The sequence below is a fragment of the Oncorhynchus kisutch genome, linkage group LG6 (genome assembly GCF_002021735.2).
Source record: "Oncorhynchus kisutch isolate 150728-3 linkage group LG6, Okis_V2, whole genome shotgun sequence".
NCBI lineage: Eukaryota > Metazoa > Chordata > Actinopteri > Salmoniformes > Salmonidae > Oncorhynchus > Oncorhynchus kisutch.
Window position 1 is genome coordinate 51,233,481 of NC_034179.2, and position 12,881 is coordinate 51,246,361.

The 12,881-nt window shown below is 47.4% G+C and overlaps 1 protein-coding gene across 6 annotated transcripts in view; it reads right to left on the bottom strand.

Annotated features, from left to right (window-relative positions):
- LOC109892955 (rap guanine nucleotide exchange factor 6) overlaps positions 1-12,881 on the bottom strand; it is a 135,912-nt gene that overhangs the window by 35,947 nt on the left and 87,084 nt on the right. For all 6 annotated transcript variants that reach the window (XM_031826911.1, XM_031826908.1, XM_031826909.1 and 3 more), the window contains 9 exons: positions 9,654-9,834; positions 8,638-8,774; positions 6,603-6,761; positions 5,220-5,372; positions 4,354-4,518; positions 2,162-2,269; positions 1,654-1,857; positions 1,346-1,454; positions 798-1,041 (listed from right to left, as the gene is read on the bottom strand). In XM_031826911.1, the coding sequence (XP_031682771.1) occupies positions 798-1,041; positions 1,346-1,454; positions 1,654-1,857; positions 2,162-2,269; positions 4,354-4,518; positions 5,220-5,372; positions 6,603-6,761; positions 8,638-8,774; positions 9,654-9,834 (1,460 nt within the window). The remainder of the gene's footprint in view (positions 1-797; positions 1,042-1,345; positions 1,455-1,653; positions 1,858-2,161; positions 2,270-4,353; positions 4,519-5,219; positions 5,373-6,602; positions 6,762-8,637; positions 8,775-9,653; positions 9,835-12,881) is intronic.

The following is a 12,881-nucleotide window of genomic DNA, read 5'->3' on the forward strand; positions in this document are numbered from 1 at the left end:
GCTCGGGGATTCGATCTTGCAACCTTCCCGGTTACTAGTCCAACGCTCTAACCACGAGGCTACCCTGCCGCCACTAAGCTACCTTCCCTGACCTGTCCATCCTCCTGCTTCCACCACCATCAGAAAAGGCACATGACTCAAGTATCACACGTGGAATAAAGATGGGAGACCTGTGCTTGTCCTTTGTAAAGGTCTTCACCACTGTTTATTACACTACGTCTGGGTCCCAAACGGTTCACCATTCCCCTATGGGCCCTGGTCAAAACAAAACGCGGGGAATAGGGTGCCGATTGGCACACAGCCTAAGTAGAGAGAAGAGGACCTGTTCCATCACATCAGCAGCCATCAGCAGTTGTTGGTTGGCTATGGCAGACCAATGGCTCAATGATGCTAAACGCTTTCGTGAAATGCAGGGTGATTACACTACGAGCTGACGGAGCAGAGCGTGCGTCGAGGGGAAAGGCAGAAGTTTACGTGAGAGCGTTGCCAACGTCTCCCTGGGCAAGTAACACTGTTTCGTTCTCACCCTGCACTGAAACAGTACGAATCATAATGAGTCCAATGGAAGGTATGAAATCGGACTAAAATTGCGTGTTTATGTTTCCAAAGAACAGACCCTCCCCCCAAAAAGCTTTTCCTTTAATCTACAATAACTTTAAAAGCTTTTAAAAGTAGAGCGAAAGAGAATGGTCCAGCTGTCGCTGATATGGAGCGAAATCAAAGATGACTATGACAATGACCCCCTTTTACCTTAAAGCCCAGTGAACACAAACAAATACAACACAATACTCTCCTACCTGAAGGGTTTAGGTGGTAGGATGCTGAAGCGGGTCTTCTCTAGCATCTTCCTGATCTTGTTCCGTCCTCCAGAAACGGTGTTGGCCTTCATCTTCTTGGTGGCCTTGTGGTCTGTGGGGAACTCCATGTCTCCAGGCAGGTCCGGGATGGAGAAGCGGTTGCCCTTCTTCTCCTGGATCTTGGGAATGTGCGGAACGCCATTCTTCTTCTCGTGAACGATCCGGCTCAGCAGCTCTTTGAACACTGAGGAGAGGAGAGGAAGGAAAGTGGGTGAATGGCAAGACGCAGGTCACAGAACTATGGGTTGTAAAATCCTGGTAACGTTTGCCAAATTCCCAGGTTTTCCCAGAAAGTACGGTTGGAAGACTTAGGAAACTTGAGAAAGTTACAAGCATTTTGCAACCCAACACACGACTGGCCACAGATACAGACACAGTCACTGACCCAGGTACAGACAAATGTTGACATCTGGCATTTTAATCTCAGATGGTCCTGCATCTTTAACGAAAAAAATCCTAGTTATGGTAAGAGGGCAGATTGTACTAACCGAAGATGTTGGTCTTGACTGTGAGGGAGAGGTGTGTGTTGTTCCTCAGGAAGTCCATAGCTTTGATGTAGGAGATGTTCTCAAAGTTCTGACCATTGATCTCCATTATCTGAACGAGGAAAAGACAAGAGAGCTTTGAGTCAAACTGCACTTGTTACTGAAAATACCCACAAAGGGCATCTGAACAGCAATCTAAACCGTATGAAATGGAAGAAAAACGTAGACTTCAAAAAGCCACACCGTTTATCTTTGACTAGTAAAAAAGTACAATATAAAAGCAGCACAACACGAGTAAACACTTCTCCTACCTGGTCTCCCCGTTTGAGTCCGGCCTCCGCGGCCTTGCTGCCCCCCTCCACCGACTCCACGAAGATGCCGAAGCCCCTCTCGCTTCCACCATGCAGGCTGAAGTAGAGCGGGGACTCTCTGGACGGTTTCTGCAGGGTGATCTGCCTCCACTTGGCCTTGGCTGCGCACGCTATGTTCAGCAGCCTCAAGTGACCCTTCATTTTCTGAAAGGAACAGAACAGGCTTCAACACCTACTCACTCACCTGACCTGGGCTAACAGCGAACACATCTGGCTCAGAGTTGTTACGCCCACAGACAGAAGCTCCGTACGTCTGTCTGACCACAGAGTGAAGCTGAAGGTGTGAGGCTTCAGTTTAGTGACAGCGTGAACACCTATTCATTCTATGGTGCACTACTTTTGACCAGGGCTCATAGTGCTTTGGTCAATAGTGGTGCACTATAAGGGAATGGAGTGCCATTTGGGACGCACAGTTAGTATAGACACAAAATGGGAACGCTGATCTTACTGTGGTTTCCAGCAGCTTCTCGAAGTCTTCAAGGAACCTTGTCATGGCCGGGTCACCTTCAAAGTCGTTGAAATGGTTGTTCACCCATAACAACACTATGCGTGTCACCTGCACAGCAAAACACAAGGCTGTCAAAGCTTAGTCAACTAACTTCATTAGAGAATCCTGTATAATTTCTAAAAAAACAAGCAAGCAATCTCCAAACTTCAAACATTCCATTTTAGCAGAGGCTAAAGACACAGTACCTTCAGAAAGATTTCATACCTCTTGACTTGTTCCACATTTTGTTGTGTTACACCCCAAATTCAAAATGGGTTACACATATGTTTTACTCACCAATCTACACACAATACCCCAATAATGACAAAGTGAAAACATGTTTCTAGAAATATTAGCAAATGTATTGGAATTGAAATACAGAAATATGTCATTTACATTAAGTATTCACATCCATGGATACTGTGATACTCCAAATCGAGCTAGGGGTGCATACAATTTATGTTGATCATGCTTGAGATTACACGACAACTTGAATAGAAAGAAAAACACCTGTCTATATAAGATCCTACTGTTGACAGTGCGTGTCAGAGCAGAATCTATACCATGAAGTCCGAGGAACTGTCCGTAGATCTCCCAGAGGGAATTGTGGGAAAGGGTATGAAAACTTTTCTAGAGTGTTGAAAGTTTCCGAGAGTACAGTGGTCTCCATCATTGGGAAGTGGAAAACATATGGAACTACCCAGACTCCTACCTAGAGATGGCCGTCCGACCAAACTAAGCAACCGGGCAAAAAGGACCTTGGTCAAGGAGGTAACCAAGAATCAAATGACCACTCTGACAGAACTACAGAGTTCCTTGGCTGAGATGGGAGATCCTCTACAGCACTTCACCAAACTGGGTTTTATGGGAGAGTGTACAGATGGAAGCCACTCCTGAGAAATAGGCACCGTTAGCAAAAAGGCACGTGAAAGACTGAGATCATAAGGCAAAAGATTTTGTGGTCTGATAAAACAAAAATGTAACTATTTGGCCTGAATGCAAAGCACTACGTCTGGAGAAAACCAGGCACAGCTCATCACCCATCTAACACCATCCCCACCGTGAAGCATGGCGGTGGCAGCATCATGTTATGGGGATGCATTTCAGCGGCAAGGACTGGGAGAAATACAGGTAAATCCTGGATGAGAATCTGCTTCAGAGAGCAAACAACCTTAGACTGGGGTGAAAATGTACATTCTAACAGGACAATGACCGTAAGCATAGATGCAAAGCAATGCTGTAATGGCTTCAGAAAAAGAATGTGAAAGTCCTTGAGTGGTCCAGCCAAAGCCCAGACTTTAATCCCATTGAAAATCTGTGAAAAGACTTGAAGATTGCTGTTAACTGCCACTCCCCATCTAACTTAACAGAGTTTGTAGAAAATCTGCAAGGAAGAACGGGAGAAAATCCACAAATCCAGATGTGCAAATCTGATAAGAGACATGCACAAGACAACTCAAAGCAGTAATCACCGCCAAAGGCGCTTCTACAAAGTACTAACACTCAGGGGAATGAATACTTGATATATCTGTATTTCATTTTCACTAAACTTGCAAACATTTCAAAAAACATGTTTCCACTTTGTCATTATGGGGTATTTGTGTGTAGATGGGTGAGAGAAAAAAAGATATGAAATCTATTTTGAATTCAGGCTGTAACACAAACATTTTTGGAATAAGTCAAGGGGTATGAATACTTTCTGAATGCACTCTATCATAGGTGAGGTGAGATGACAAAAATTGATTTCTCAGTAATCTTTCTTTGAACTGCAAGAGTCCGGAAATGCAGTGGCTGAAAAGATTTAAATAAGAGTAGCATTGTTCTAATCTAAGCAAAGGTCATCTTCGAACACAATGAAGCAACCACACCGCAGACAGAGCTACAAACAGCGACTCTCGCTTTGAGGGGAAGGGCCCTTTTAAGAGGAAGAATGATTATGCGACAAATGACATCCCAATAAAGACTATTGACAGCACAAGACTAATCTTATGTTAAATCATTTATGCACTATGAGAGTATCTGGACGGGACAAATCCCCCGTACAACAAAGAACGCTGACCTGGCACAAGTTGTATTGATTACTGTGTAGTATACCCACGCCTTCACATAAGGAAGCAGGCACAATGCAAACACACACACAGTACTGTACACACCGTGTCTCTGAGGCTGTCAACTTTGAACCACTCGAGCAGCTTCTTGCCGACTTCCATGGGGCTGGAGAGGAAGGTGCGGTAGGTGAGGAGGAAGTCTTCGATGTAGGTGGGGTCAACCACCGATGGCTCCTCCACCAGGTGCAATATCAAACGCTCTGGGGTGCCCTGAGTGGACAGACGCACATTAAATCACGACTGCGTTCCAACTCTCAATTCAATCCAATACAATTTTGTAAGTCCCCTCGGCAGCAATTAAGGCAGTATTTTCACCAAGGAGATCAGCGTCATTTTGGATTACTTTAAGAAAAAATGGAATAGGGTGAAAGGATAGCACTTCAAAGCAAACCTTGTGTGAACAGTCACCTGAAAAGAAGAGATCGCCAAGGAAACCGAGTGTGTTTTTAGGGCAATAGTAATTAAAGTGAGCCGTTTTCAAATGATTGAAAGACAAGAATACAGAAGTGAGGATCAGATCAGCAGCAGGCACCCATCTGTACTGTAGGTGTTTGGGGGAGCGAAGGAGTCTTAGTACAGTATATACATATGAGATGAGTAATGTAGGATATGTAAACAAAGTGGCATTGTTTAAAGTGGCTAGAGATACATGTATTACATACAGATGCAGTAGATGATAGTCTTGGTACAGTATATACATATGAGATGAGTAATGTAGGGTATGTAAACATTATATTATATTAAGTGGCATTGTCACAGGTAGGTGGTCTCTGCATACATTCAAACCAGACAATTATGACCATTTCAAGATGATTTCTCAGACAAAATTACACCCTAAATCTAGACCTGGACTGATATGTAAACTCAATGGGGGAAAAAAAACCTCTTAACTCTTCTATTTTGTTCCTCACCTTGATGACGATGTGCCCCTTCCTGGTGCCGCTGCGGTCCAGCTCGCGATGTTCCTTCACCATCACGATCTCTCCCTCCTCCTCCACCTTGTGCGTGTTCTTCTCCACATGGTTGAGGATCCGCCAGTAGTCCTCTTGGGCGATGCACACAAACTGGTCCACAATGACATGGGGACAGCGGGTGAACTTATAGTACAGGAGCCTGGTGCTCCGCACTAGAGCTGGGTACTCAAACAGTAACACGGAAGAACCCCGGGAGCAGGAGAGAGGCATGGCAGGGATGGATGACTGGTGGCTAGTGCTACTGGTCCAGCAATGCTAGTCTACAAGCGAACAGACAAGCTCCACTCCCATGGCAACTAGTCCATCTATGATAGCATACTGTGTCTGGTGTTTACCACCCTGGTCCTGCTACTCTCCCCTAGCTAACGTTCACCTGGCTGAAAGGTCAAGCTACACACCCCTGGCTGGTGTTCACCTTTCTGCCTGCGGCCGTCTCGCTGAGCTGTCGTTCAGGGTGTGAAACTGTGACAGAAAACAACGCTTCTGGTGAAAGAGCTCTTCAAGGAACTAGACATTGTTTGTGTAGAAACTGTGTAGTGACCGAGAGAGCGGCTCAAACCACTTCTCGAGAGGTAGGCTACTTTTACAATTGCTGCCTCCTATCTCTATATTAAGAACTGGTTCCTCTTCTGCATGACCAAGCAACAGCTCTTCAACCTAGCCCTCCTTTGCTTGTGAAAGTCAACACTGTTTTAAAGAGATTAAATACCATCTTAAATGCTTACGAATTGGATTTTTCTTAACATATCATATGAATTGCAGATTAAAATATTTTTATTGCAGGACGTGACGTATCATAGAAGTGGAATACGTCGTACACAATTGTGCTCTATTTTCAGGGGGCACATTTTGGCTCTTGGGTGCTACTTTGAAAACTACTGGCTGAAATTATACAAAACCTCTGAAGCACTCACTTATATTTACACCATAGATCCCAACACTATGTGTATACCGCCCATCTCTTTACTCGAAAGGAATACAAGAACACCACCATCTTAATCTTCCGACCCGATTGTCAAAAGGGAATGAAAAATTCCCATTTCATTTCTCGATGAGGCTGCTCCTTGCTCAGTATAATGGGGTTATCATAGCAGTCTGACAAGAGGTCTCGACTCAAGTGGCCATTCACAGTGAAATGAAAGTCAGCGCCCCTAAACGGCAACCCTAATCACTATATTTTATACTGTTTTTGAGCAGGATCCAGTAGGGTCCCCAGGGCCCGTAGTGTACTATACAGGAAATAGGGTGCGATTTGAGACTCAGGCCTAGGAGTCCAGACGCTAGGAGTCCAAATATCTCGCTGAGAGAAGAGCAACTCACCTGGCAGTCGTCCCCCTTGGTGCGCACCACTCCGCTCATGTACTGCTTGTCCAGGGAGGGGGAGATGCCGAAGCTGTTGCCCATGCAGAGGGTCTCCATGCGGCTGTCTGGATGGCTGATCTCCACCGCCCCGTTCAGGATCACATACCACAGGTCCAGCTGGGAGGGGAGGGGGGGGCACAGTGATGACAGCAGCAGTGCCAAACACCATCACTAAAACAGGGGCTGACAGACTGGCAGACAGACTGGCAGACAGACTGGCAGACAGACTGGCAGACTGACATGCAGACTGACTGACTGACATGCAGACTGACTGACTGACATGCAGACTGACTGACTGGCTGACTGGCTGACTGGCTGACAGGCTGACTGGCTGAACAGCATAAAAGAGGAGATGCTTTTATGGACCTTCACTCAAAGTAATCATTGTTGCCTGGTATTATAATGTGTCTCTGGATGTGGTATACAGAGCTTGAGCGAACCGAAGACGATCTCCAAAAGCGAAAGTGTGTTGTCCAACCTTATGAATCTCTGCACTAACGTGCGCAGAACAGCAGGCACTGGAGCCCCATATCAGACTGCAGACTAAGGGTGAGGTGTGTGTGTGTGCAGAACTCCGCAGGCGGGGAAGTGCTCGTCTAAGAGATGAACATATACCTTACGTCCACAGTAACTCTGAGACGGCTGAACATGGCTTTTTCAACCATGAAGGCGATAACATCTTTTTAAAAGCGGAACGCAGAGAGGCAGAGCTCTATCACAGGGAAGCATTGTAAAGGACAGAGACCGAGGAAATGTGATGAGCTGCCTTGACCTTTCCCCCCCTCCCCTCTACTATTTCTTTCCTCTCCCCCTCATTGTCTCGTAGCAGCATTAAGGATCCTGCAGTGCAGTGATGGCTGACTGATTCCCCCTTGACCTTCACAGCAGCCCACAGCAGACCAGGCCGGGCAGCGGGTCGAGGAAACCGAGCATCGCCAACCTGTCTATCATACTGAACTCACACATGCACATCGCCTCGTGTAGCTGTCCCCTGCTTTACACACCTGCATGTGTGTGTGTTTATATATAGACACCTGCTGCCTCACGTTAATAAGGCAGAGCCCATCCACTAAAGTAAGCGGTGAGGCCATTCAATGTAATATACTATGCTGTCCGCTGGGCACTGCTTTTTGCAGACAGCCGTGAAAGACTCCCTTTATTCCCAGGGATGTAGCTTCATTAATTTGTTCTGTAAGTCTGGTTAAAACGACTGAAGGCTGCTGCTCTGCTACATACTCTACATCCCATTCACTGGGAGATGAAACCTTGTGACTACAGGGTGAAACACGGTGCTTTCCAGATGTGGTTGTGATCACTGGTGGCTGCTGTTATAGGCTGGAATAACCAGACCAGGGAAAACTCTGGGCCCTAGCTACAGCCCGTATAACTTCAACCCCGTCGGTTAGTCCCGGTAAACGTCACATGGTCAGGGAAAACTCTGGGCCCTAGCTACAGCCCGTATAACTTCAACCCCGTCGGTTAGTCCCGGTAAACGTCACATGGTCAGGGAAAACTCTGGGCCCTAGCTACAGCCCGTATAACTTCAACCCCGTCGGTTAGTCCCGGTAAACGTCACATGGTCAGGGAAAACTCTGGGCCCTAGCTACAGCCCGTATAACTTCAACCCCGTCGGTTAGTCACGGTAAACGTCACATGGTCAGGGAAAACTCTGGGCCCTAGCTACAGCCCGTATAACTTCAACCCCGTCGGTTAGTCCCGGTAAACGTCACATGGTCAGGGAAAACTCTGGGCCCTAGCTACAGCCCGTATAACTTCAACCCCGTCGGTTAGTCCCGGTAAACGTCACATGGTCAGGGAAAACTCTTGGCCCTAGCTACAGCCCGTATAACTTCAACCCCGTCGGTTAGTCCCGGTAAACGTCACATGGTCAGGGAAAACTCTGGGCCCTAGCTACAGCCCGTATAACTTCAGCCCCGTCGGTTAGTCCCGGTAAACGTCACATGGTTAGGGAAAACTGTCTATGACCCCGTACCTCCTGTTTGTCCTTTAGGACCACAGTCCCCGCCTGCTCCACCACTTCAAACACCATGACAGTACACAGGTCCCTCCGGACTGACATGGTCATGTTGGCAAAGGCTGGCAGCTGGTGCATGAACTCCAACAGTTGTTCTGGATGGGGGGGGGGGGGGGGGGGGGGGGAGAACATGAGAGGAGAGAGCAGGGTCAAAAATGGGCTTAGGTGGTGGGCGCAGCTGAATTTTAGAGAACATTCTAGAGGCCCCCCCGTCGAGGTGGTGTGGATTTTTTGTTGTTGTGAATTTAAGCCAATTTCCTGCAATTCTACCAATTTCTCCATGGAGCTGTGAGAAAACGTTGCAGTTTTAAAGCTCATTTGGCCATGGCTAAAGCTGTGCTCTTTCGCTCAAACACAATTACAAAATCTATACTGCTAAGTTCATCTTGGGAATTTTCATTTCTCCCTGACTGTCTAACTTTTATTTTGGTGATTGTTAGTTCTCAAAGATTACATATAAAATATGTAGGCCCTTTATCATTTCTATCATTTCTTAGTTTCAGTCGTTTAAGTTTACACTGAAAGTGTTTTTCCATCACATTTTTAGGCGACCTGAAAAAAAAACACACTTAGGCCCAATGATTTCAATGGCAGAAAAATGCCCAGAGAGAGAGTAAGAAACAGAGAGAAGATCTGCCTACTGCCTAACAAGCCAACAGCAAAGGAGACTTTCAACCCATGCATCCCACAGCCCCCCAGGAAGGCCTCTCTCTGGGTCCCCTGGACTGGACTGCTAATGAGGTGACCTGGCTGATTGCCCGCACAAAAATAAAAACGGTAATTAAAAAGGGAAGGCCCTTAGTATTTATAGAAACAGAGGGAGGGGGTGTGGTAGCGTGTGTGTGAGTGAGTGAGAGAAAGAGATTGTGTGAGAGAGACAGAGAGAGAGAGAGAGACAGAGAGAGTGTCAGAGGGAGAGAGACCGCGACTGAGTAAAAGGGGTCATTCAGGGGAGAGTGTGGCGTGCAGCTCACCGATGTCGTCATCGTTGCGGTCCACGGGGTCCTTCTCCAGGCACTCCCGGACAAGGTCTCTACCCAGTAGGGTGTCCGACGTCCTCTCCAGGTCTTCGTCCTCCTCCTCCTCCTCCTCAGAGTCCACCGCCGCCTCCGGGAGCCCAGACAGGTCCACGTCACCCATCTCGCTCTCCGTGGCCTGCAGAGGGGACAGACATAACCATGGTTATTATTTTAACTAACACAACAACAAAAAACATAACATGACGTCAGAACAGACACCCTGTGCAAAAAAAACAAGAGATTGCCAAACACGTCGCTAAGCATTACGCATACACTAATTATTCATATTGCCCATTTTCTCCATGCTGTTTGGCCAGATGGTTGGGAGGGTTGAAAGGAGCTGGTTCTAGGCCTACGGTCGTTTCAGATCAACTGGGATTTGAACCCACAACCCCAGGTTAGGAGACTAGCTCTCCAGTCACTGTAGCAATATTGCATGCCATCTGTCTGCCCCCTAGGACACAGTAACAGAGACTACACCTGCCTGCTCTGCTCTGTTCAACTCAACAGCTTCCCTTCACACTAGAAACGCTAAAGCAGTAATTTTGACTGCTCATCAATAAAACATTTACACCGCCATTTTTAAAGTCGTCCCGCCATCCTTTACTTTGTCTAAATAAGTCTATAAGACACTGCTGTTGTAAGAATCGTAATATTACAAGCAGAACTGGAGTTATAACCCCGTTTTAGAAGGGCATTGCATCTTTTTCCTGCGCTGCCCCTCCTTCTCCCGACAGTAGGTTCTGCTCCGCTCCTTCTCCCGACAGTAGGGTCTGCTCCGCTCCTTCTCCCGACAGTAGGGTCTGCTCCGCTCCTTCTCCCGACAGTAGGGTCTGCTCCGCTCCTTCTCCCGACAGTAGGGTCTGCTCCGCTCCTTCTCCCGACAGTAGGGTCTGCTCCGCTCCTTCTCCCGACAGTAGGGTCTGCTCCGCTCCTTCTCCCGACAGTAGGGTCTGCTCCGCTCCTTCTCCCGACAGTAGGGTCTGCTCCGCTCCTTCTCCCGACAGTATGGTCTGCTCCGCTCCTTCTCCCAACAGTAGGGTCTGCTCCGCTCCTTCTCCCGACAGTATGGTCTGCTCCGCTCCTTCTCCCGACAGTAGGGTCTGCTCCTCTCCTTCTCCCGACAGTATGGTCTGCTCCGCTCCTTCTCCCAACAGTAGGGTCTGCTCCGCTCCTTCTCCCGACAATGTCCAGTTGATAAATACCCTGATAAATGCCTCGAAAACTGAACCGAAACAACTTTTTGTGCATATAACTAGTAAAGTATGATGGGGGAGAATGGGTGAGTTGATGAGCGAGGGGAAGCCAACGATGCATAATTATTTAACCAATTGTGACTGAAGAACAGTGTGGCCATTCAATTGTATTGTTACATTCTAATTGTAATCTCTAAATGGTTTGTACCCTGTATCAGTCCACTGAATCAAAGCAGTCTCATACGTCTACTCTGGCCTACTTGGAGTACACAGTGAGAGCGTGCATAATTTACAATGGCAAGAGGAACAAGACAAATGGACGCACGTGCTGCGTCAGCGCTGCTACACGATCTGATGAAAGTGACTCCGGCGGTGGGGGAAGAAATGAATCGTGACATGTCACCATGGACGACAAATTCACTTCACCGTCACTGGCGAACAAGTCGCTGGCAAATAAAACAAGCACCGTGAACAAAGCGAGACGGGGGCTCCCTCCCTCTGCGCAAAACAAGGCGCCTGCACAGCCGTTGTGCGCCACAGCGGTGCTGAGGAATGACAGGAAAACAGCCGCGCTGTACCAAGGCAAGGCTAGAAAGAAGGTTTCGGTCACGAGCACCATGGCATCCGACAGTTGCCATCATCAACGAGGATACAGCACATTTATGCAATGCCTTATGCTCTTTTGTACAACACGTGCTGCTTTCTCCCCTACGGGAAAACAATCCTAACGTATTCTACTCTATTCTGTTCCATAGGTTGGCGTGGATGTTCAAGATCAGACCACGCGGCTAGAAGGAAGGCACCCGCCCGCCGCTGGCCTGTTGCTGCTCGACTTGGCTGCTGTCAACGCAACACGTGTTGTTCAAGCAGTGCATCAACAACACCCAGCCCATCAAGAGTTTGGCACACGGGCTACGTGAGGGCCAAGGCAGCAGCGAAGATTCTAACGTGTCAAATTGCGCGCACAGCTCCCGAGGAGGAGACCGTGCCAGGTGGCAAGGTGCACTAAGAGCCCAAGACACTTGTGTCACCTGCAAGCGACGTGTTTGTGGGAAGTGTGTCGAGCAATTGAAAGTGGCAGGGATTTGTGTCGACTGTTAGGTCAAGGCCTAACTGCTAAATTAAATCCAGCTGATGCCATTGCGTGAAAATGCACACCATGGTAGCACGAGCAGACGATAACTCACTATTTTGGACCGCTGTCATAGCGACACTTTTGATTTCCACAATTTATCAAGCACACTTGGCGTTTACAATGCCGTTTAAGCTACTGATGTTCTCGTTTTTACATATAGCCTACACTAACATAAACTAATGAAAATGCTAATGTCTTATTTGAAATAAACAAAACCTGCATTCTAATGTTACCTAAGACCTTCATAAACACTACCAGATTATTATTTTAGCAATAGCATATAGGAAACTATCCAAGTACATTGCTGAGTGAATGACTGCTCATTAGCTTGAAGGTGGAGAGAGGGGGGAGTCCTACAAGGCCCAGAGGTTCCAGTGTTAAGGTCCAGGTACGAGCCTCAACACAGTCCTAGGTTGGATGATTGACAGCACGGTGAGGGTGCACGACTCAAGCCTTTATCTGGGTCAAGCCCTCCTATGATCTACTTGCAACCGAAGTAGCCCTATTGAAAACGATCCATATATCCCCCAGTTTGACTGAAGGTAGACAGTGCTAAAAAAAAACATTAGCGCACAGTTTTTGAGATCTTACATCTGCCTTACAAGCGTTTACAATGGCCAAGTAGAGGCAGACAAGAACTAGGCTAAAGAAAGCCTGTCTGTACAGACGGTGTGAAACCCTGAGAGGATCAGTGTCCTCTGGATCCCTTGTGCTTTTGTCTGGGTGGCAGACTTTAGAGCAGCTCGGTTCTCTCAGCATGTGGAGGAGGAGGAGGGAGAGCGAGACCCCGAGTGAGACAGAAACAGAGTGAGAGAAAGCGAGCAAGAGAGAGAAAAAGACAGAAAGAGAGAA